The 21010-nt window shown below is 43.5% G+C and overlaps 1 protein-coding gene across 3 annotated transcripts in view; it reads left to right on the top strand.

The window, feature by feature from the left end:
- GAK (cyclin G associated kinase) overlaps window positions 1-21010 on the top strand; it is a 78478-nt gene that overhangs the window by 11823 nt on the left and 45645 nt on the right. For all 3 annotated transcript variants that reach the window (XM_083718389.1, XM_083718390.1, XM_083718391.1), the window contains exons 2-7: window positions 6834-6895; window positions 10349-10408; window positions 10893-11007; window positions 14251-14393; window positions 15403-15528; window positions 17632-17721. In XM_083718389.1, the coding sequence (XP_083574515.1) occupies window positions 6834-6895; window positions 10349-10408; window positions 10893-11007; window positions 14251-14393; window positions 15403-15528; window positions 17632-17721 (596 nt within the window). The remainder of the gene's footprint in view (window positions 1-6833; window positions 6896-10348; window positions 10409-10892; window positions 11008-14250; window positions 14394-15402; window positions 15529-17631; window positions 17722-21010) is intronic.

The following is a 21010-nucleotide window of genomic DNA, read 5'->3' on the forward strand; positions in this document are numbered from 1 at the left end:
CCTTGCAACAATCTAGTTTTCTGTGTTTTTGGCTTGGTGCCTGGATGCTAAACCATAAATGCATACAAATGTACTCAGTTTTGTTAGGTTCTTGCCCTTGTCCATTGCATTAATAGCTACATAAAGGTCTTAAGTTTATTCTCAGTTCCAGTTCCTGTGAATGCCAGGATCATTCCTGCTTTTTAACTCCTTAAATTCCTGTTAACCAATGGGGGCAACAATTTAGGTGTTACATCCAAACTGGAGAGCATGGTTTGTTTTACTCCAAACAAACCATGATTAGCTGAGAACAAACCCTTAGTTTAATACCTTGGTTATAGATTATAACTCTCTGAAGGCAGTTCTCTTGCATAACAGCTTATATAGGCAGATTCACCTGAGAAACATATTTGTGATGTGAAAAAACCTGTGAGTCGATGGATACACACACACAGAGTGTCTATTTTTGTTGATACATGAATTGACGATGCCCAATTTTTGGTAGAGACTCTCTCCACACCTCTTCTGCATCCTGGTCAGTAATACAAGGAAAAGGTAATATTTTTAGGAATCATTCTAGTCCTGTCTCGGACTGCAAGAACACCTCATAAACTAAATCCAAAGGTAGTTTGGATTCTTTAGCTTTAAATCTAGAGTTGTTATATTAGCCTGATTAAGGAACAACATTGCTTCAGGGAAGTGCCATCAGCTCAAAGGTGAGAGGTGGAAGGGCAGTTGTGTTATAGGGAACCTTCGAAAATCTTGCGAAGCAGTTCCTCCGGCGAGGAGATGCAGGGACCAGGGGATGCTAGGGAGAGCCTCAACAGTGAGCCTGAGCAAACCGAAGAGGTGGGAAGTACCCCTTTGCCAGCGCCCAGTCTGCGCAGTAGGTTTCAGCACAGGGAGGGGCGGAGAAGGCTGGGGGTCACGCGACTGTTATGCTGGGGGAGGTACAAAGACTGACCACTCCCAGATTCTGCTAGCGATTGAGCCAGACATGAACTTACAGCGCTCTTCACTGTAAATAGTTTGCACTAAGAATAAAGCCTGGAAAACACAGGTCAGAGTCTTGCCTGTTTGCTCTCGAGCAACCACACCAGCACCTGACGATTGCTATAGACTTTCTGTCCTGATTTATTTATTTGACGGCTTTAAAACCCCGGCTGTTCAGTCCAATTCCCACAGTGCCTTTGTATGAGAGAGTGATACGGGCTCTTCCTCGGTTTTACGTAGGTATGAGAATGTCACAGAGCTACATTTTTTGAGGCTATTTGTGCCAGGTTTGTGCACTCTTTTAAATGCAAGTTTTGGCACCCTCTTTGTAAGGCTGTGGTTTAGCTGGTTTTACACCGAATGGCGTGGTTTTATCAAGGCCAGAAGGCTGAAGTACTGTATTGGTTGGCGATGTTTGTTCTCCTCCTCTCTGCTCAGGAAGCCCAGAAGCATTATGAAAATTACTAATGCTGCATAAACACCATACCCTTTAAAGCACATTCTTTCCCTCAACGAATTCTGGGAACTGTAGTTTACATCTCACAGAATTAGAAATCCCACCAGCCCCTTAACTCCAGTGCCCAGAATTCTTTGAGGGCGAAATTGTGCTTTGAAGGTGTATTGTGGGCACAACCTAAGGACACGGGTGCCCAAACTTTTTTCAAAGAGGGCCAGATTTGATGAAGTGAACATGCGTGAGGGCCAACCAAAGTTGTTATGCTTTTTTTAGGATTGAAGTTGTTGATTTCGGACGGTGGATGTAAGATGCTCACATTCGTAGCCATAGGACCTTTGTTTTGCGAGGCCTCCTCCGGAGGATGTTCTGTCTGGTTGAAACCTAGTTCCTCCTCTTATTCAGCAGAAAATAATATTCAGAGTCCACTGGACTCCAGCAAAACTCTACCAGAAGAAAATAACAAATTCAGACAACTGCAGGAGATGGGGGAGTAAAAATGTGAACTTAGTACATATGATGATTAACTGCCCGATGATAAGATCATTTTGATGCGAGGTGAGGCTATATATAGCAAGAGTAATAAAAAGAAATTGTTATTTAGGGGAATTGAATTGAATTCTAAATTATATACTGGAAACGTGGAAGATTACAAGGGGTAAAAAAAATAAATGGATGTACCGTGCCAGGAGTTGGATGAGTTGGAAGAGCCGCAAAAAGATTCCATTGAGCACATGAATTGACAATATGGACAGACTAGCTACATACGAACGAATTGCATGTCGACGAAAATTAAGAATGGATAAATATGAAAAAATCTGGAAGGAATATTTAAGCGATAAGGCGGACAGTGGTGGGAAGTGGGGGGGGGAGGAGAGGAAATATTGTTAAAAAGGTGGAGTTATAGGTATATCAGTACTCAAATCTGAATTGTTAAATTGTGTGATTGTGGTTTTTGTTGTATGTGTTTTTTGTGGTTGTTGTTTGTTTTGAAAAAATGATTAAATAAATTTTAAAAAGAAAAAGAAACCTAGTTCCTCCTCATCTAGATATCTCATTTTAGTCCAAAAGCAGCCTTATAGCCAGCCCTCCTTCAAATGTACAAAGGCGGTGATAGCGCTCAACTCACAGGATTGTGGGGTAGGGCTGAGCAATACCTGGCTTTCAACATTGCATTATATCACCAGCTAAACATCACAATATATCAATATGTCACAATATTTGAAATAAGGATGTAACTATGTAGAGGCATTGGCTTGCTTCACAGTGTTTCCCACATTGTGATTTTTGCTTAGCCTCAGGGTGGAAAAAAATCCATGATTTAAAAAAAAAAATCCAAAAAAAATCAGATTTTTAAAAATTTAAATCAGAATTTTTAAAATTTAAATTGAATTTTTTAAAAATTTCAATTGGGTTAGTAAAATAAAATGCTTTTGGAGGAAAAATCTTTCTACAGATAGTTTTCTATTTAAGTTACATATAGTCCAAAGGATTTGTTTTAAGTTTTTCATGTGTGCTGAAGTTTTTCCAAAAAAAATGTAACCACATCCGTTAACAAACATTGATACATATGCTATAATGTTTTTGTTTTAGTTAAACAAATTGTTTAAATTGTTGTTAAGGAAATGGTTATTTTTCTCCTTCCAATATAGTACAGCAGAAAAGCTGTCCAGAAACCGTTAACTTATTAAAACCTCTCAATAATTTCATAATTATCTGTCTATGTATTTCTAATAGCGTAATCAAATCAGCAATTTTTGATATAACTGTAAAAACTACTCTGAAAAATTATTACTCCAAAAATGAAACCATCATCTGATTGTAAATGCTAACATTATACCAGCAAGAATGAGTCTTTCTGTAAAAAAAGTCATACTGACTAGTGATTTAAATTGTGATTTTAATCGATTTGATTTAAATTGATTTGATTTAAATCAAACCCACCCTGCTTAGCCCACAAACACAAATCATGATTCGTGATATATTGCCAGGTCAGAAATTATGAAACTGAGATCACAATATGGATTTCAAACTGGCTTTGCGTGGTGGACAGGGAAAGCCTGTTTAACTTTTGTGCCAGTCTCTGAACTATTGTTTCTAGAAGGTTGAAGCAGGGCCTGTTTTAGCTAAAATGGTGTTGGCGGGGAGTTGACGTCAGGTGGACCTTGTAAGATTTCAGTCAGTAATAACCCCCTGCACATTTTCACGAATAATTCAAGGCTTTGACAATTAATTCAACATATTCTTCTATTCCATTTATGGGAATTTAATGCTTAGCAAAACCCCACTCATTCTCATATATATATATGACAGTTATATTTCTTAAGGCAGTGGAAGTATCAAGAGAACACATCTTTCTTCCTTCTTCCGGCCTTAAGTTATTTATTGTTGTGATGTGGCAGGTTTTTGATTTATTTCCAGGCCCGGACTTCCTGTGCTCCTGAGGCATTAGGAACTTCATGCCTTGAATTTTTTTGCTGGGTTTTTGCCCATGATCTCTTGAAACGCCAGCCAAACTGCGAGCAAGCTTTAACAAACAGAGAACATACCGTAGATCATGAGAGGACATATATTCTACATAATATTTGGGTTTTGTCCTAAGCAGGTCGGGTATCACTGTGAAGCACACATTTCTACAAAATAAATAAATAAACAAACAAACATAAGGTACCCTGAGACAGAAACTAGAGAAAAGCAAAATAAATTTCTAAAAATTCTTAAGTTATAGAAGATAAAAGAATCAGGCACTAAAACAATATGTTAAGCAAATGTTAAGACAACAGTAAACTAAAAAATTTGGCCACCACAGTTTAAGTTGACTGCAGCAAGGTCTTCAGTAATTGCCTAAAAACAATTAACAAAATCTAGTTGAAGACTGTGCCATCTGTGAGAGTTTAAAACTTTCTTTATTTGTGTTTTGGGTTGGTGCACACACAATAAACCAGTCTGAAACACACCAGGATTCCAGGAAGAAACTACTGGAATTGCAAATGAAGCAGCACCGTGATTCAGGAATAAGATGCAATTTTGCAAAGAAACTTTTGCCTGTGACTTAGTTGTACCTATGACTCAGCCAGGGAGTGTTTCCTGTTAACAGGGAACGTATTTCTGTTCAGAGCTCGTGTTTTGCAATCACCCACTCAGCAGCCTGAGAGTACAAATCATGTGCTTATGATAGCAAATTACAATACCTGGGCCCAGTTAATCGTGTTCTTGAATCCTTTCTCAAATCATAGCCTCCCTGGTCTGTGAGTGATGTGCTTTTAAAGGGCAAGTTGTCAGCATTCAGTTTTAAAATAGTCCCACTTAAGGTTTTTGTTAGCATGCCACAAATTGAGCTCTAGCTCGAAGAGAAGCTCGACACTCTGGTGTGTGCTGCAGTGTTCCTAGGGACCCTTTAGTATTGGCCAGTGGCATAGAGTGGGTTGCCAGTGCCCGGGGCCATGCAGAGTGAGGTGGGAGGGAAATGGATGGAGTACACATGTGCATTCAGTTGCCTAATGGCATTTGCGTCACCCAGGAGATCACAGCCGTAGAGATAAGAAATGAAGAGCCCTTCCGTTGTCTGGAGAAGTCACTTCCTGGTGAGCAGGGAGAAGCCGTTTTCAATGGAGCCCAGCGATGGAAGCGCACAGCTGTATTGAGGCAGCAATGGGTGTTGAAATTTTGTGCCCCTAAGAACATTGTGCCTGGGGCAACCGCCTTGTACCTCCCCCACGCTTTGCCACTGGTATTGCTTGCAATGCAAGAGGGAGATGCAGACAGGAAGTCTTGCACACTTGCTGATGGTGCAAGCTGAGCCACTGGCTGATTATTCATGCTTCAAAGCAGGGGCAAAGAATCATGGATCAGCAGTAAGTTATGTGGTGGTGGTGGTGGTGGTGGTGTTAGAAGTGTTCCAAGACTATAACATATAGTGTAAAAGAAGAGCGGAGCAATACCAGTACAGTCATACCTTGGAAGTCGAACGGAATCCGTTCTGGAAGTCACTTTGACTTTCAAAATGTTTGGAAACCAAAGCACAGAGCACAGCTTCTGATTGGCTGCAGGAAACTCCTGCAGCCAATCGGAAGCCACGGAAGTCCCATTGGACATTCGGCTTCCAAAAAAGCATTCAAAGACCGGAACACTCACTTCCGGGTTTCGATTGTTCAGGAGCTGAAACGTTCAGCAACTAAGCCGTTCAAGATCCAAGGTACGACTGTATATTATATCTACTGTAATCTGTGAGCGAATTTGGATCACATACTTAAACATCAGCCTTAATAAACCACAATATCTCCCTTGGTACAGTTATATTATGAGCCTAAATGAATTCATATTAATTGTGATTTGTCTACTTTCCTGGTCTGTAAACTCTGAGATACACACTCTCTCTCGTGAGACACACACACACATCTCCACAGCTTCTATCCTTATTTTTTGAAATATATGACATTCCTTCAGCTCTTTATAATCTTCTGATTCAGGAGGTATCCTGCAGTGTTAGTACAAGCAATGCAGCGTATAGGCTGTTTTTCCTTTCTGACATCCAGTGTGGTGCTGGGGTTAGAGTGTTGGACTAGCACCTTGGGAAGGTACCCCTGCCCGTACGGGCCAGTCGTGTCCGACTCTAGGGTTGTGCGCCCATCTCACTTAAGAGGCCGGGAGCCAGCGCTGTCCGCAGACACTTCCGGGTCACGTGGCCAGCGTGACGAAGCTGCTCTGGCGAGCTGGCAGCAGTGCAGCACACGGAAACGCCGTTTACCTTCCCGCTATACAGCGGTACCTATTTATCTACTTGCACTTTGGCGTGCTTTCGAACTGCTAGGTGGGCAGGAGCTGGGACTGAAAGACGGGAGCTCACCCTGCTGCAGGGATTCGAACCGCCAACCATGCGATCGGCAAGCCCTAGGCGCTGAGGTTTTACCCACAGCACCACCCGCGTCCCTAGCACCTTGGGAAACCAGAGTTCAAATCCCCAGTTGGCTATGAAGCTAACTGCCTTTCAGCCTAACCTACCTTGTAGGGTTGTTATGGGGATTAAATGTGTGTGTGTGTGTGTGTGTGTGTGTGTGTGTGTGTGTCTACCTTGAGCTCCTTGAGGAAAAAGGTGGGATGTAAATGCAAAAACAAAGTAAAACAAATCTGTTGGGATCTGTACTCTCCTGCTGAATCTGTACTGTCCTGCTGGTTCCTCCTTAATTCAATTCCTAGGTATGAACAATACAAGCTTTAATGCTGGTGTGTTTGTTTGTGTTGCTTGTCTTGAATTAAAGGTGTCATCTTGCACACGTTCAAGCCCCTTCTGGCACAGTGTATCCAGCTTTCTCTCCTGGGTGATCCCTCCGTGCTTGTGTTAGATTGCCTTAATTTACTAGAAACATTTAAGTTTCACCGCCATCTCTCTTTTTCTCTCTCTCCTTAGGTGGCTTTGCTTTTGTATATGAAGCTCAGGATGTTGGAAGTGGCAAAGATTATGCTTTAAAGGTAAATATCCTCAGTTTCTTGGGACTCAATGCATGTCTTTACATTGTTGACTTGGTTAACAGTAAGGCAGCAGACATGAAAATACCCGTAGCTTATAATGAATCCATTTGGAATCTTTCCCATAGAAAGTAATGCAAAATGGATTCATCCGTTCCAGACTTTTAAAAACAACCCCTGAAACAGCAATTTAACATGAGTTTTGCTATCTAACGAGACCATTGATCCATAAAATGAGAGCAATAAACAATGTACTGCTGTCACACAATCAATCAATCAGTAGCTGAAGTGGGTTCCACACAGTCACAAAAACAAAACGAAAAGAGCCACAAAAATGCAAAATAAATAGCAAAAACAGACAGACCTCAGCATAACACTCAAAACAGAAGCGTGGCACTCAAATTGGAAGCGTAACACTCAAATTGGAGCACATTCGGCTTCCGAAAAAAGTGCGCAAACTTGAGCACTTACTTCCGGGTTTGCAGTGTTTGGGTTCCAAGTTGTTTGAGTTCCAAGGCGTTTGAGAACCAAGGTACCGCTGTATGTCCTAGTTGGAAGGAAGCACGGCTCTTTCTTTGTATGTTTTTTTAAAAAAAAAATTCTAAGGGTGTGTATGGGACGTGGGTGGCGCTGTGGTCTAAACCACTGAGCCTCTTGGGCTTGCCAATCAGAAGGTCAGCGGTTTGAATCCCCATGATGGGGTGAGCTCCCATTGCTCGGTCCCAGTTCCTACCCACCTAGCAGTTTGAAAGCACGCCAAAAAGTGCAAGTAGATAAATAGGTACTGCTCCAGCGGGAAGGTAAATGGCGTTTCCGTGCACTGCTGTGGTTTCGGTGTTCCATTGCGCCAGAAGCAGCTTAGTCATGCTGGCCACATGACCCGGAAAAATTATCTGCGGACAAACACCGGCTCCCTCGGCCTGTAAAGCAAGATGGGTGCCGCAACCTTTACCTTTACCTTTACCTTTTAAGGGCATGTATGGAGGCGCTGTTTGTGGCAATGATTTGTACAATTAGTAAAGTAGGAGGCTACCAGTAGGTGGTGCCAAAGCCAGTGATGGGCGGAGCCAATTAAGTCTAGTTTCTTCCTCATCCTTCTCCTTGTTAAGTTACACAAGGGCAATGCTGAGACTAAGGAAGAGGAAGATGACAGGCCTTGCCGCCACCTGGACTGTTCATAACTAATAAGGCAGACAGTGGGGGTTAGCTGAGGGCAGACTGAAGTTTGGGGGCAGTGCATCCTTCGCCCTAAGTGGCCAACCTTTGCTGCAATTTAGTAGTGCATATACTTTCTTGCTGCATCTGAGAAGTAAACTGTTGCTTTGCCAAATGCCGGCATTCCTGCTTCACGGTGTGTTTGTAGGCCACCTTCCTTTCTAGTGCATCGCTACTGTAGAGAATCATTGGGATCTTGCCATTCGAGATTTGAATGGTTTTGCAAACTCATCTGGAACAATAGCAGGAGGATAATGGTGTCCCTTTTTTTCCAATTGGCTTTTGTTTCAGAACAACCTAGAATAGCTTTCAGTGTTAAACCTTTGTTTTAGCCTTTTGCTTATTGCTTTTCTGATATATATGAATTGCAAGCCCTTTAACTTGCACCAGATGCTTCCAGAGCGTTGAACAATGAAATACTTAGAGGTGTGCATTTGGATAGTTCTGGGGTATAGTGTCATCAATGCTACGTAAACACTTAAAGAATAAATAAGCCATAAAATCTTAGCCTGCACCCTCCCCAGGACTAAAGTTGTCACTAGTGAATGTGTCAGAGCAACTTACAAGTTAGCTATTACCATGAGACTGGTGTTCCTTCGGCCTGGGATACTTCTGTCCCAGAGTAGATTTGTTGAAAACATAATATTTGTTACATTTCTAAAAACATGCAAGCCTTTCTTCCTCTAAGGGGCTCTGAGTGATATTTTGGTTTCATAAATGACCTGTAAGGTAGATCAATCTGAGCAGCAGTGACGTGTCCAAGGGCACACACTGAATGTCATGGCTGAGTCAGAAGTTGAAGGTGGGACGGGACACCATATCAGGCTGACATTTGTAGCCATATTTCTCCATAACGGGTAGGTAGCAAACTTCTGGTGCCCCAAAATTGGGGAGGTGTGCAGGAAAGCCCTCTTCTTAACTTGTAAAACAGACTCTGGTGTCATTATAAGAAGGTTGTAGAGACTCTAGAAGGATCTCCAAGACCTTCTCATAATGGTGCTGCGCCAGAGGGGGAGAAATGGGTGTAAATCCAGCCCATGTGTGCTCATGAGTGTATGTGTGCATGCCCTTTTTTCTCTGTGAAGGAGAAATGATTACGAATAGCACTGGGTGCTTAAGCTTTGCCTTCTGAAACAGTGTGCTTATAGAGATTACTTGCATGTGTTCAACAGTTGGTCGTTAACCGTAACAATCTGCAACTTTCCAAGTGAAAATTAAGACTCCCAGGAATTTGCACTAGGCACTAAGCTTGCACAAGGTTTTAGGTCACAAGCAAAACCACAAGCATGTGGAATTGCAGAAATCTGAAAGGTGTTTCCATGCAAAATGACATTCCTCAACCGGATGCCCTTGGTATGTTGTTGGACTACAACTCCCATTGGCCATGCAGCTGGTGTCTGATGGGAGTTGTGATCTGACAAAATTTGAAGAGTGTTATGTTGAGGGAGACTGTTATACTGGGCTAAGATTCTCTCCCCCCAAAATGTTGGAACTATTCTTGCAAGTGACTTCATAATGATAACATAATTGATGGGTCTCTGGTGCTGCCATGCTTCTTGTCACCAGTGCTTCACAATGGATGTTGAAGATGGCAAGGCAGGCTGTCCCTGATATTTGCGTGTGGGCTGTGAAATGTCTCTTTCATTATATAAATCATAAGAATATATGCTGTCATAAAAAAGACTGATATTAATTTATTGGAAAGATAATGCCATGTCTCTCTATGATCAGTGGATAGAAGATACAGCAACTCTAGCAACACATGAACAGATTGCTTTTCAACGCAGATTGTGTACAGTGGTGCCTCGCAAGACGAAATTAATCCGTTCCGTGAGGCTCTTCGTATAGCGGTTTTTTCGTCTTGCGAAGCAAACCCATTGACAGTTTAGCAGATTAGCGCTATTAGCGGTTTAGCGGCTTTTAGCGGATCAGCTGATAAGCGGTTTATCAGCAGATCAGCTGATAAGCGGCTTAGGGCTTAGGAAAAGGGGGGGGGGAAAAACCCGCAGGAACTCGCAAGACATTTTCATCTTGCGAAGCAAGCCCATAGGGAAATTCGTTTTGTGAAGTGCCTCCAAAACGGAAAACCCTTTCGTCTAGCGGGTTTTCCGTCTTGCGAGGCGTTCGTCTTGCGGGGCACCACTGTATGGATAAATGCAACAATATTTGGAATCCATTCATAAAAAGCATAATGCCTTGTTAACAATTTTACATTTCTATAACATCTTTATTTCCTGACAGAGATTATTATCTAATGAAGAAGAAAAGAACAAAGCCATCATTCAAGAAGTTTGTTTTATGGTATCCTTTTAGAGACAACCTGAAACGCTTTGGGTAAAGCAGTCCTTAATTACACAGTTATGCATATCTGTCTTTGGTGGTCACAGGTTGTCTAAGGGATCATATCTGTGTAGTTCAGAAATTCCATAGTATTGTACAAATGATCTTTCTTTTTGTTTGTGGCACCAGGATTTCTTCCGACACATTAAGTGAAGCCATACAGATTAAAATTTTGGCTTGTCTTAATTTTCCCAGTTCACATAGGCACTATAAAAAGAAATGTGCTTTGTGACCTGTTCTTATTTCTTAAAACATTATTGGAAATGTTTCTGTAGCGGTAGATTTGCCCGCACGCTCCCTGCCTCCAGAGAAAGCTGGGAATTCCAATGGATTTGGGACTGTAATCTCTCAAGGGAACGAGCTGTTCTTTATTGTATAACCTGGCTGCAAAAGATGTGTTCCAAATCTAGCAATCTTTGAAACTTTAACAGATGAAATCCTCTAGAAAAAGCTATCTGGTCACCCGAACGTTGTCCAGTTCTGCTCTGCTGCATCGATTGGAAAAGAGGAATCTGATACTGGGCAAGGGGAGTTTCTTCTGCTAACCGAGCTTTGCAGAGGTAAAATGATAATTTATGTGGGCTCTTTATTGTTTGGTGGACTAATCTAGCACTTCGGCCAAGCCGGTCCTTCCTTCAGAGATGACTGTGGTGAGGCTGGTCAAAACATCCTTCCAGCTTTGTAGATAAGCTGACCAATTTTACTTAGTCAGCAAAAACCTCTAGTGGCCAGCTGGGGTCTTGGCAGAGGAGGAACAAGAGACCTTTGGTAGTACATTTCTATACCAAACACATTTCTATGCCTCCTGGCAGCCTACTTTGGTTTTGATGCTGGATGCTGAGAAGGGATGGAGCACTCTATTCCTTCGTGGAACTCCTTGCTATGGCTACTGGGCTCATGTCCAGTAAGATAAGGCTGTTTTCCTTTTCAATTGTATTTTACCAAGTTTCAATATTTTTAACATACACAATCAAGATACAATTTTGTCTTTTCTCTTGATTTCGTTGACTTCCCACCTTGTTTTCCATGGAGTTGTTGCTTCCCTTCTACTGCCCCCTGTCTTCTATCTATTAAATCAGGTTAGGGCTCTTTTCTTGTCACAAAGAGGTTGCCGCTTACAGCCAGTGTCACAGATCTTGTCCACTAGGTAGGGTGGAGACGCTACGCTAGCTTCCCAGAAGCTGGACCTTTCAGTTGTTGCTTCCCGGGACGGAGAGGGGCAGGATGGTTGGTGCGGTGCAGATGCACGGGCAGAGCCAATCCAGCACTCTTTCTGGTGCGTTCACACTGCACTGACGTCTGGGCCGCATCACCTCTTGGTAAAGCAAATGTGACCCACCTGCCTGGAAGCTAGCACAGCGGCTCTTCCCAACCCGGCAAGCTACTTCGCAAGTCACTCTCGCATCTATGGATATGGTGTTCTATGCTGGGGGTTCTTAGAGTACAGCCTCAGGCCCCCAGCTCTGCATTTGCCCTGTGCCTGATGTCAGGTCTTCTTTTTTAACAACCATGTGTTGCATGTGTTTGTCTAAAGCCAAGTTGTGAGCTCCCCCTCATTTACAGGTGCACCTTTTGAGCTAGGCACCCACAAGAGCTGTCAACCGTCCCTTATTTGGCAGGAAACTCCCTCATCCCAGCGCCGTGTCCCGCTGCTGTCCCTTATTGATGATGTCCCTTAAATTTCCCGGGTTTCAAAGGAAGTAGCTCCTCTCCCTCCCTCCCTGCCGGCCAGGGAGGAGGGAGGCTCCAACTGTGTTGCTTGGCTGCGTTGCTCACCCAATAAGGAGTCTAAGAATGACTGGGGAGTGGAGCTTGCATGCCTTGTGCCAATCAAATCGGCCACGTTGCCTGGGGACTCGCTTTTGCTCAGCGCTTCCCAGCGGAGAGGTGACGGTGGTTTTCCTTGCTACATCCGCTTTGCCGGGTTGCTGTGCTGTGGGAACCACTGCTTGAGGCTTCGTTTGGCTTCTGGCTGGGCTTTTTGCCTTTGGCTCAGAGGGGCTCAGAAGTCGAACATACCTGTGCCTGGAAAGTCCCTTATTTTGGCTGCTGATCCCTTATTTTCGAGGCTGCTGGTCCCTTATTTTCAAATCTGTAAGTTGACAGCTATGGCACCCACACAACCAGGAGTCCCGATTATGCAGAGCTCCTATACCAGTGTTTCCTAATGTTGGGTCTCCAGCTGCTCACTGCCCTATATACAAAGTGAAGCTTGCTCGTTGGCCTTCTTATACAGACACTAGCATGCAATACAAGGTGGTTTGGATGCAGGTGGCGCTGTGGTCTAAACCACAGAGCCTCTTGGGCTTGCCGATCAGAAGGTCAGCGGTTCGAATCCCCACAAAAGAGTGAACTCCCATTGCCCTGTCCCAGCTCCTGCCAACCTAGCAGTTTGAAAGCATGCCAATGCAAGTAGATAAATAGGTACCGCTGTGGCGGGAAGGTCAATGGTGTTTCTGTGAGCTCTGGCACTCGTCACAGTATCCTGTTGTGCCAGAAGCGGTTTAGCCATGTTGGCCACATGACCTGGAAAGCTGTCTGTGGACAAACGCCGGCTCCCTCAGCCTGAAAGCAGGATGAGCTCCACAACCCCATAGTCGCCCTTGACTGGACTTAACCATCATGGGGTCCTTTACTTTACAAGGTGGTTGTCCCCCTCCCCTTTTTTAATAAAAAAAGGAATATTCAATGATCGGTTGTGTGCCTTACACAGAAGCAATCCATGCATCGGTCTCCCCTGACCCCTCTCTCATAACCTTCTTGTTTATTGAAAGCCACATTGGGAAAGGCATTTTAAATTGACGTAGAAATGACTGGCTCTTCTTTCCTCCCACACAGTTATTCTTTTTTCCCTTTCTCTCCCCCCCCCCCCCGAGACGGATATTAATTAGGACTGTGAGCTTTAATCACAGCTTTAATTGCCGATTAAAATTTGCTCTCTAATTAATTGGTGTGACCGAGACTGAAGGGCACCCTGCCGTGCAGGTCACACAGACACGATGGCTCCTTTGTCCTTGTGCCAAGTTGGAAGAGAAGAAACACTTGGAAGAGGGTTTTTTTTATGGCTTTCCCCTTTGGTCTGTATCCAGAGCTAGTAGATGTTTTGCATTTGAAGTTAGTCAGCCTTTTCTTCTTGCAGTGAGAACTGCAGGCAGCTGAGACTGACAGGGCCCAGTTTTTGCTTTTGCTCACTCCTCCACTCCCCCTCCTGCTGCCCTTGGATCTTGGCCATGGTTTGAGAATTGAGGGCTGGGGAATTAACATTTCACATACGCTGGAGTTCCTTGTTTTATATGTGCAGGAGCCACTGCTTAGGAACAGGACAGGAAGATTTGCTTAGCAATCTAATATTGTGTAGGAGGGCATGAGAGGTTTGCTGTTTGTGGGCTAATAACGGGGCAAGATGGCCGCCCATCTCATCCTGGTTTGAGGTGGCAGACGTTTGAGGGTGGAGACTTGGACCCCCATTTTGTGGTGTGTTCACTCACAAGAAAGGAAGAACTAAGGAAGGAAATTAATTGGCAAGTAGGGTGGGCTCTACCCTTTCTGGTCTGGGGTGGGGGCCAAATTATCACTCAAATATAGAAGAAGCCATGTTGTTTGCTTCCTTGCTTGCTTGGTTTGTGTGTGTGGCGCCACATCTGCATGTTTAAAGTGTTATTATCCCACTTTAAACAGCCATGGCTTCCCTAAATTGGTAGTGTACAACTCCCCAGGGAATTGCAGTTTGTTAAGGGGTGCTGAGAGTTCTTAGGAGGCCCTCGTATTCCCCTCTCAGAGTTTTATGAATTTTTCGTCCGCAGGGCAAGTGGTGGAATTTCTGAGGAAAGCTGAATCCAAAGGGCCCCTCTCCTGCGACACGGTGTTGAAGATCTTTTATCAGACCTGCCGTGCAGTGCAACACATGCATAAGCAGAAACCTCCTATTATTCATAGAGATTTAAAGGTACAGAATTCGAAACAAGCTGAACGGCTGATTTATGCAAAGGAGGAGTTTGTTATGAATCCGGAGCAGCAGCCAGTAGCAAGTTATTTAATCTTTTCATAAAATTTATATACTGCTTGAGGGTAGAAAACGAATGAACCTAAAAGCAGTTTATAATATTTAGACTGAGTGTGTTTTGAGTTTGTCATGTAGTAAATAGAAAAGTATTGCATCGGATAATAATAATAATAGTGGTAATAAAGTTATTATTTATACACCACCCATCTGGGTGGGTTTCCCCAGCCACTCTTGGTGGCTTACAGCGTATAAAAATATAGTAAAACCTCAAATATTAAAAACTTCCCAATAGAGGGTTGTCTTCAGATGTTTTCTAAAAGTCAGAGAGTTGTCCATTTCCTTAGCATCTGATGGGAGGGTGTTCCACAGGGAGGGTGCCACTACCGAGAAGGCCCTCTGCCTGGTTGGCAAAAACATGCTACTAAATTATATTGGCTGAGAATAAAGAGGTGGGAGGATGTTAAGGATTGGTCGTACATGTACGCAGCCCACACACTAAGTTAGTCGCAAGCTTAGTGGTGGGCACATATGGAAGTCCAAATCAAATGGTTCATAGAATGCTTTTATAACAGTCACTACATTTTAGATCTCTTGGGGCTCGTTCATACAGCCAGCCATATGGAAACATTCTTGTAGTGCAATCCCTAATTAAAAGTAGTCTGGGAAATATTGCTAGCTACATGATGTTTATCGCATCTTTCGTTGTACTTTATTCCATTAGGCTAATCTAAGAAGCAGCATTCGCTGCTCTCCAGAGGGAAGGCCTCTTCTAAAATAAACACACGTATTAGGGAGTGTGAACAGTGCAGCCAGTACAGAATTGATAAATCTTGTGTGCTTTGATGCTGTGAACTTGGAGGATATATGCATGAAAAGCTGCCTTTTTTAATATAAATGTAAGTGTGTCTGCTGAATGTGCGCCCTTAAACTCCCCACTTGATTGTCCGTACAGATAGAAAATATGCTGATGAGTAACCAAGGAACAATTAAACTCTGTGACTTTGGCAGTGCAACAACCATAGCACATTACCCTGACTACAACTGGTCCGCACAGAAAAGAGCAGCGGTTGAAGAGGAGGTGAGAAACCTGATACTCTGATTTATTTTCAACGTTTTGTAACTCTAGGCTTTTTGGTATCCCTTAAATCCATTAGATCAAATTCTGTTTCAGTGGAAATCACTTGGAAATGTTATTGGGGGGGGCATTCTTTTCCTGGTCCTATACAAGAAATTCTTAAACTACTGCTGTAATAAAATAGTAGCCTTCAGCTGCGTATGGCTGCAAGCCTGTACACATTTAACCTGGGAATAAGCCCCACTGCATTAGATTGTGCTGTCTGCTAAGAAGCACCACATAAAGTGTCCTTTTCTCTCCGAACCACAGCACAAATACTACATCTCTTGGGTACTTCGGTCTTCTCTGTTGGTTAAGGCTGAATATATTTCGTTCAGATAACGTAAAAGTTGTGTCCAAAAGTTCTGCATTCGGTTTCCAAAATGAATTGTGAGCCAAGCTGCCTGTGTCGCCCTGATTTGTATAACATTACTTCTGAGAGCTGCTTTTCAGAGAACCTGGAACGCTTTTGGCAAGGGCTGGTAGAATAGCAACAGGAACCTGAATTTAGGGAGCAGCAGTCTTAGAAGAGGGACGTAGGTGGTGCTGTGGGTTAAACCACAGAGCCTAGGACTTGCTGATCAGAAGGTCGGTGGTTCGAATCCTTGCAACGGGGTGAGCTCCCGTTGCTCAGTCCCTGCTCCTGCCAACCTAGCAGTTCAAAAGCACATCAAAGTGAAAGTAGATAAATAGGTACCACTCCAGCGGGAAGGTAAATGGTGTTTCTGTGCACTGCTCTGGTTCGCCAGAAGTGGCTTAGTCATGCAGGCCACATGGCCCGGAAGCTGTACGCCGGCTCCCTTGGCCAATAAAGTGAGATGAGCGCCACAACCCCAGAGTCGGTCACGACTGGACCCTAATGGTCAGGGGTCCCTTTACCTTTACCTTTAGTCTGAGAGAAAATCAGGGAGCCATGATCTAGGATGCTGCAGTGCCCTCTCCTAGTCACCAGGGGCCACTATATTTTGCTGGAACTTCATGATAGCTTTTAAGGCAGTGCTACATGGAGTTTGCAGTGGTCAGTCGGCTGGCTATGTGGGAACAGGAGGATTGCAGATTTACTGGTCACAGGGTCATCAGGTTGTAAACCATGGGTGGTGGTGGTGGTGGGGAACTCTCAAAAGGGTGGCCCATTGGCTACAGGCATCTGAAATCATTCCTGGAATAGCATAATGCTGCTTACAAGTTTTTGAAATATTAAGTGGTATATAAATGCATTTAATAAATGAATAAATAACCAAGAAACAGATCAAAGAAGATCCCTCTTCTTTGAGAGTTCCCTGCCACATCCCATGGCTTGTAAGAGGAGAATATTGCTATCTACATATATATCCAGTCTAACAGACTAGGTTGGCAGGAGCTGGTACAGAGCAATGGGAGCTCATCCTCTTGCAGGGATTTGAACCATCGACCTTCTGATTGGCAAGCCCAGTGGCTCAGTGGTTTAGACCACAGTACCACCCGCGTCCTAGCCAACCTAGCAGTTTGAAAGCATGCCAGTGCAAGTAGATAAATAGGTACCGCTGTGGTGGGAAGGTAAACGGCGTGTCAGTGTGCTCTGGTTTCCGTCGCGGTGTTCTGTTATGCCAGAAGCAGTTTAGTCCTGCTGGCCACATGACCTGGAATGCTGTCTGTGGACAAACGCTGGCTCCCTCAGCCTGAAAGTGAGATGAGCACTACAACTCCATAGTCGCCTTTGACTGGACTTAACTGTCCAGGGGTCCCTTACCTTTACACCTGACAGACTACTAATACTGTACTGTACTGTACTGTACTGTACTGTACTGTACTGTACTGTACTTAGGAACAAGAATTGACTTTCACATTCATTTCCTGAATGTTAATCTTGATTTGCATGCCACAAAGACAAAAAATCATTTTGTTTCTTTTTATTCGTTGCTGCTGCAGGAGTTACAGAAACCCAAATTTGGCATACAGATTGTTTTGATGAAAATCAAAGCATTTTGTGCTTGGGGTGCTCTAGGTTCCTTTTAAATTTTATTTTGGGTCTGAATCTCTGCTAAGTGTATAGAAGAAGAAAAATGCCTTTATTTTGTGTGTCTACAGATCACAAGGAACACAACACCAATGTATAGGACTCCTGAAATAATAGATCTATATTCAAACTTTCCAATTGATGAAAAACAAGATATTTGGGTAAGCATTTTCTTTGTACGTAGATTAGACCTTGTGTGATACCTTATTTCTGAATATTTTCTGGAATTTGTATTTGTTTAGGGAATTTCTGCCCCTCCATTTCATCCCAAGGTGGTTCATAGTAAACCAGTAAAGCATACACAATAACACCACTGCAATATAGACGTTAAAACTTCAAAAATGTGGTAGTGACTTAATACATATAATAAACAAACAAACAAAACACATTTTGCTCCTGATACTCTTTCCTTTGGTTAAATATTATTTTCAGTTCTAAAGCACCTAACATTTCACTAAGCACCATACAGATTTAAAAACAAGGCAGTCCTTGCCCACAGGTTTTCAGTCTAATAAAGCATACAACACACAAGGAAAAGGGATAGAGAAGGAAGAGGAAAACAGGCAAGCTTACATAGTTCTTAAAATGTGACCACCTTAAACAAACAGTTCAGGAAAAGGAGGAGCCAAAGGCATCTAGAATTTCTCAGGTGAGTGTGTGCTGTTACCTCTTTCTCTGTTGGCTAGTGTTGTAGTTGTGAAAACCTCTCACTCCTTTATTAGGAATGGGTGAGTTCACTGTTAACACTTTCACCAAATCTGACCCAATAGCGTAAAACCCTTGAAATCAATTGACCTAGGTTAACCTTGTCCATTTAATTTCTTCGGTTGGACTGCCCTGACATTGGAAGCAACCTGAAGTGCTTTAAGCTACCAAACACTGTGCATTGAATTAAAAATAGACAAGTCTGTGCCAAATCATCTGGAAATTTACAAGGACAACACAACACAAGGAACCGGAGGAGAAGAGACATATAAGCAAGCACACAGATTTTTCAAGAACATTGGGAATGTTAAAGCCAAACAGGGATAGGCGGCTTGCATTTTTATGTAAGTGGTTGGTGGGAGTGGGGGGAACCAGTGCAGTTCTAAGGAAGTACAGCTAAAAGAAAAGAGGTATTTGGAAGTAATTTCTGGCTATACTCTCAGTTTTTCTAATTGAAGCTGGGAAGGAAGAGGGAGAGGCAGGAGAGAGAATAATTCTCTTGTTGACGGATTTGATAGAATGTACTGATAGGAATGCCTTAAGCACAATGCAGTGAACAGCAGACAATGTTCCAGTCTTACTGGTGAATACATTGTGCATACATTGTAGGGACGCGGGTGGCGCTGTGGTCTAAACCACTGAGCCTCTTGGGCTTGCCGATCAGAAGGTCGGTGGTTTGAATCCCTGTGACAGGGTGAGCTCCCATTGCTCTGCCCCAGCTCCTGTCAGCCTAACAGTTCAAAAGCACGCCGGTGCAAGTAGATAAATGGGTACCGCTGTGGCAGGAAGGTAAACGGCGTTTCCGTGTGCTCTGGCTTCCGTCACGGTGTCCCGTTGCGCCAGAAGCGCTTTAGTCATGCTGGCCACAAGACCCGGAAAGCTGTCTGTGGGCAAACGCCGGCTCCCTCGGCCTGAAAGCAAGATGAGCGCCGCAACCCCATAGTCACCTTTGACTGGACTTAACCTCCCAGGGGTCCTTTACCTTAACCTTTTACATTGTGAATACATGACTGCATGGGCAGTACAGCATCTTGTCCTGAGGCACTCAGGATCAGTTTGTGGGGAAGGACAGTAGCTCAGTTTGTAGAGCATCTGCTGTGAATGCAATAAAGTCCCATGTTCAGTACCTCGTGACTCCCAAGTAGGGCTGGGGAAAAGTGCTGTCTGAAAGCCTGATGAGTCGCTGCCACTCAGTGTAGATGATACTGAGTTAGATGGACCAATGGTTTGACTCCATATAGGGTGGTGAAAGCAGCAGGAGAATACATAGAACTGATGGGCAGGCAGATTATTCTGTATTGCTCTGCTGGGTGTTGTGATAGGAATTTTATGGTCTTAGATATATGGTAATGTTCATAAGTGTGCCAACCAAGCACATACATAGATCAGCACAGGAAGACCGACCTGGAACCATTTTGATTCCTAAACTGAGCAAATGTTTTCTCTGCAAGGTCAAAGTGGGAAACTTCCCCATTGTCTCTTTCCTCACAAATCCTGTCTTAAGGGCAAATTTAAGATATGAATAGGGTGTGAGCCTGTGACCGGGCCCAGGAACTAAGTATTTATCATTACAAAAGACTGGCCAGGCTCCCCAGGCAATCCAATCAAGTAACCTGCCAGACAGGAGATCAACAACGACTGGAGAAAAACAATATTCAAAATTTCTGTTTTAGACCGCCTTTTTTGTGATGTACGTATGATGTATCTGAGGGGTGGTCTTAGGTTACACCCCTTCTGTGATGTATGTATGATGTTTCTGGGGGTGGTCTTGATCGACAGGGTGGGAATTTCAAAAGTCTTTATGAGGCCTTGCGCGCCATTTTTCTGGGTTCCTCCTCCTTTCCTGCAGGTGAGGGGAGCACCCTGTTGCAACAGATAATAAAGATCAAGCTTACTAGCTGCTTTGCTTCTCAATATTCTCTGGTTGGCCTCTGTTATTCTCTGCTACCAATAGGGAACCTATGTAAGGACTCTGGGCTCTTGGATACCCCATAAGGGAAAAGGGCAATTTTTGTTTACAACAGTGTCAAGCTTACCAAACTTCTGTAGTTGATGAGAAATCGATTCAGTACTTATATGCACATTCTTGCTCAGTTTTGACATGATCCCCTGCGTTTCCTGTCCTCATCATCTCTGAGAGAGCAGAATGTGGGAACTGCTGAAGTGTTGCGATTATTTATTAAATTTATTGGTCGCTTTTTTGCCATGGCAGCTCAAAGCGACTTTCAATATTTTAAGCAAAACACAAAACACATACACACATTTTAACCAGCATATATTTTTTTAAAAAATGAACTGCATTAAAACATCTCAGCCACACAAATAGGCCATAGATGGTGAAAGGCCTGATTGAAGAAGGCATGTTTTTGCCTGGCGCCTAAAGAGAGAGCAGGAGCCACCATTGGAAAGGCCCGTTCTCGTCTTGCCACCCTCTGTTGTGTTGTGGTCGAGATACAAACGTGGGATGGCAGCCAAGGCTCAATCTGGGAAGCCAAATCATGGTTTCGTGTGGGATATTCACTGGGATTAAGGCAACAAACCGGTTAGCACTCATTATGGCTGCATGGCTGCCGCAGATCATCCAGTGCTGTAGTCTGCTCCGAAGTAATTGAATACCATAGGCTATTGGATGAAACGAAATAATAGCTCCCATAGCTGATTTGATTTAAGCTTGAACAACTTAACTATTTAGGAATTTGGTGAGGGTTTTTGTGTGTGTGTTAACTTCTGTATTCTTTCCCTGCA

Source organism: Podarcis gaigeae (assembly GCF_964106915.1).
Source record: "Podarcis gaigeae genome assembly, chromosome: 17".
NCBI lineage: Eukaryota > Metazoa > Chordata > Lepidosauria > Squamata > Lacertidae > Podarcis > Podarcis gaigeae.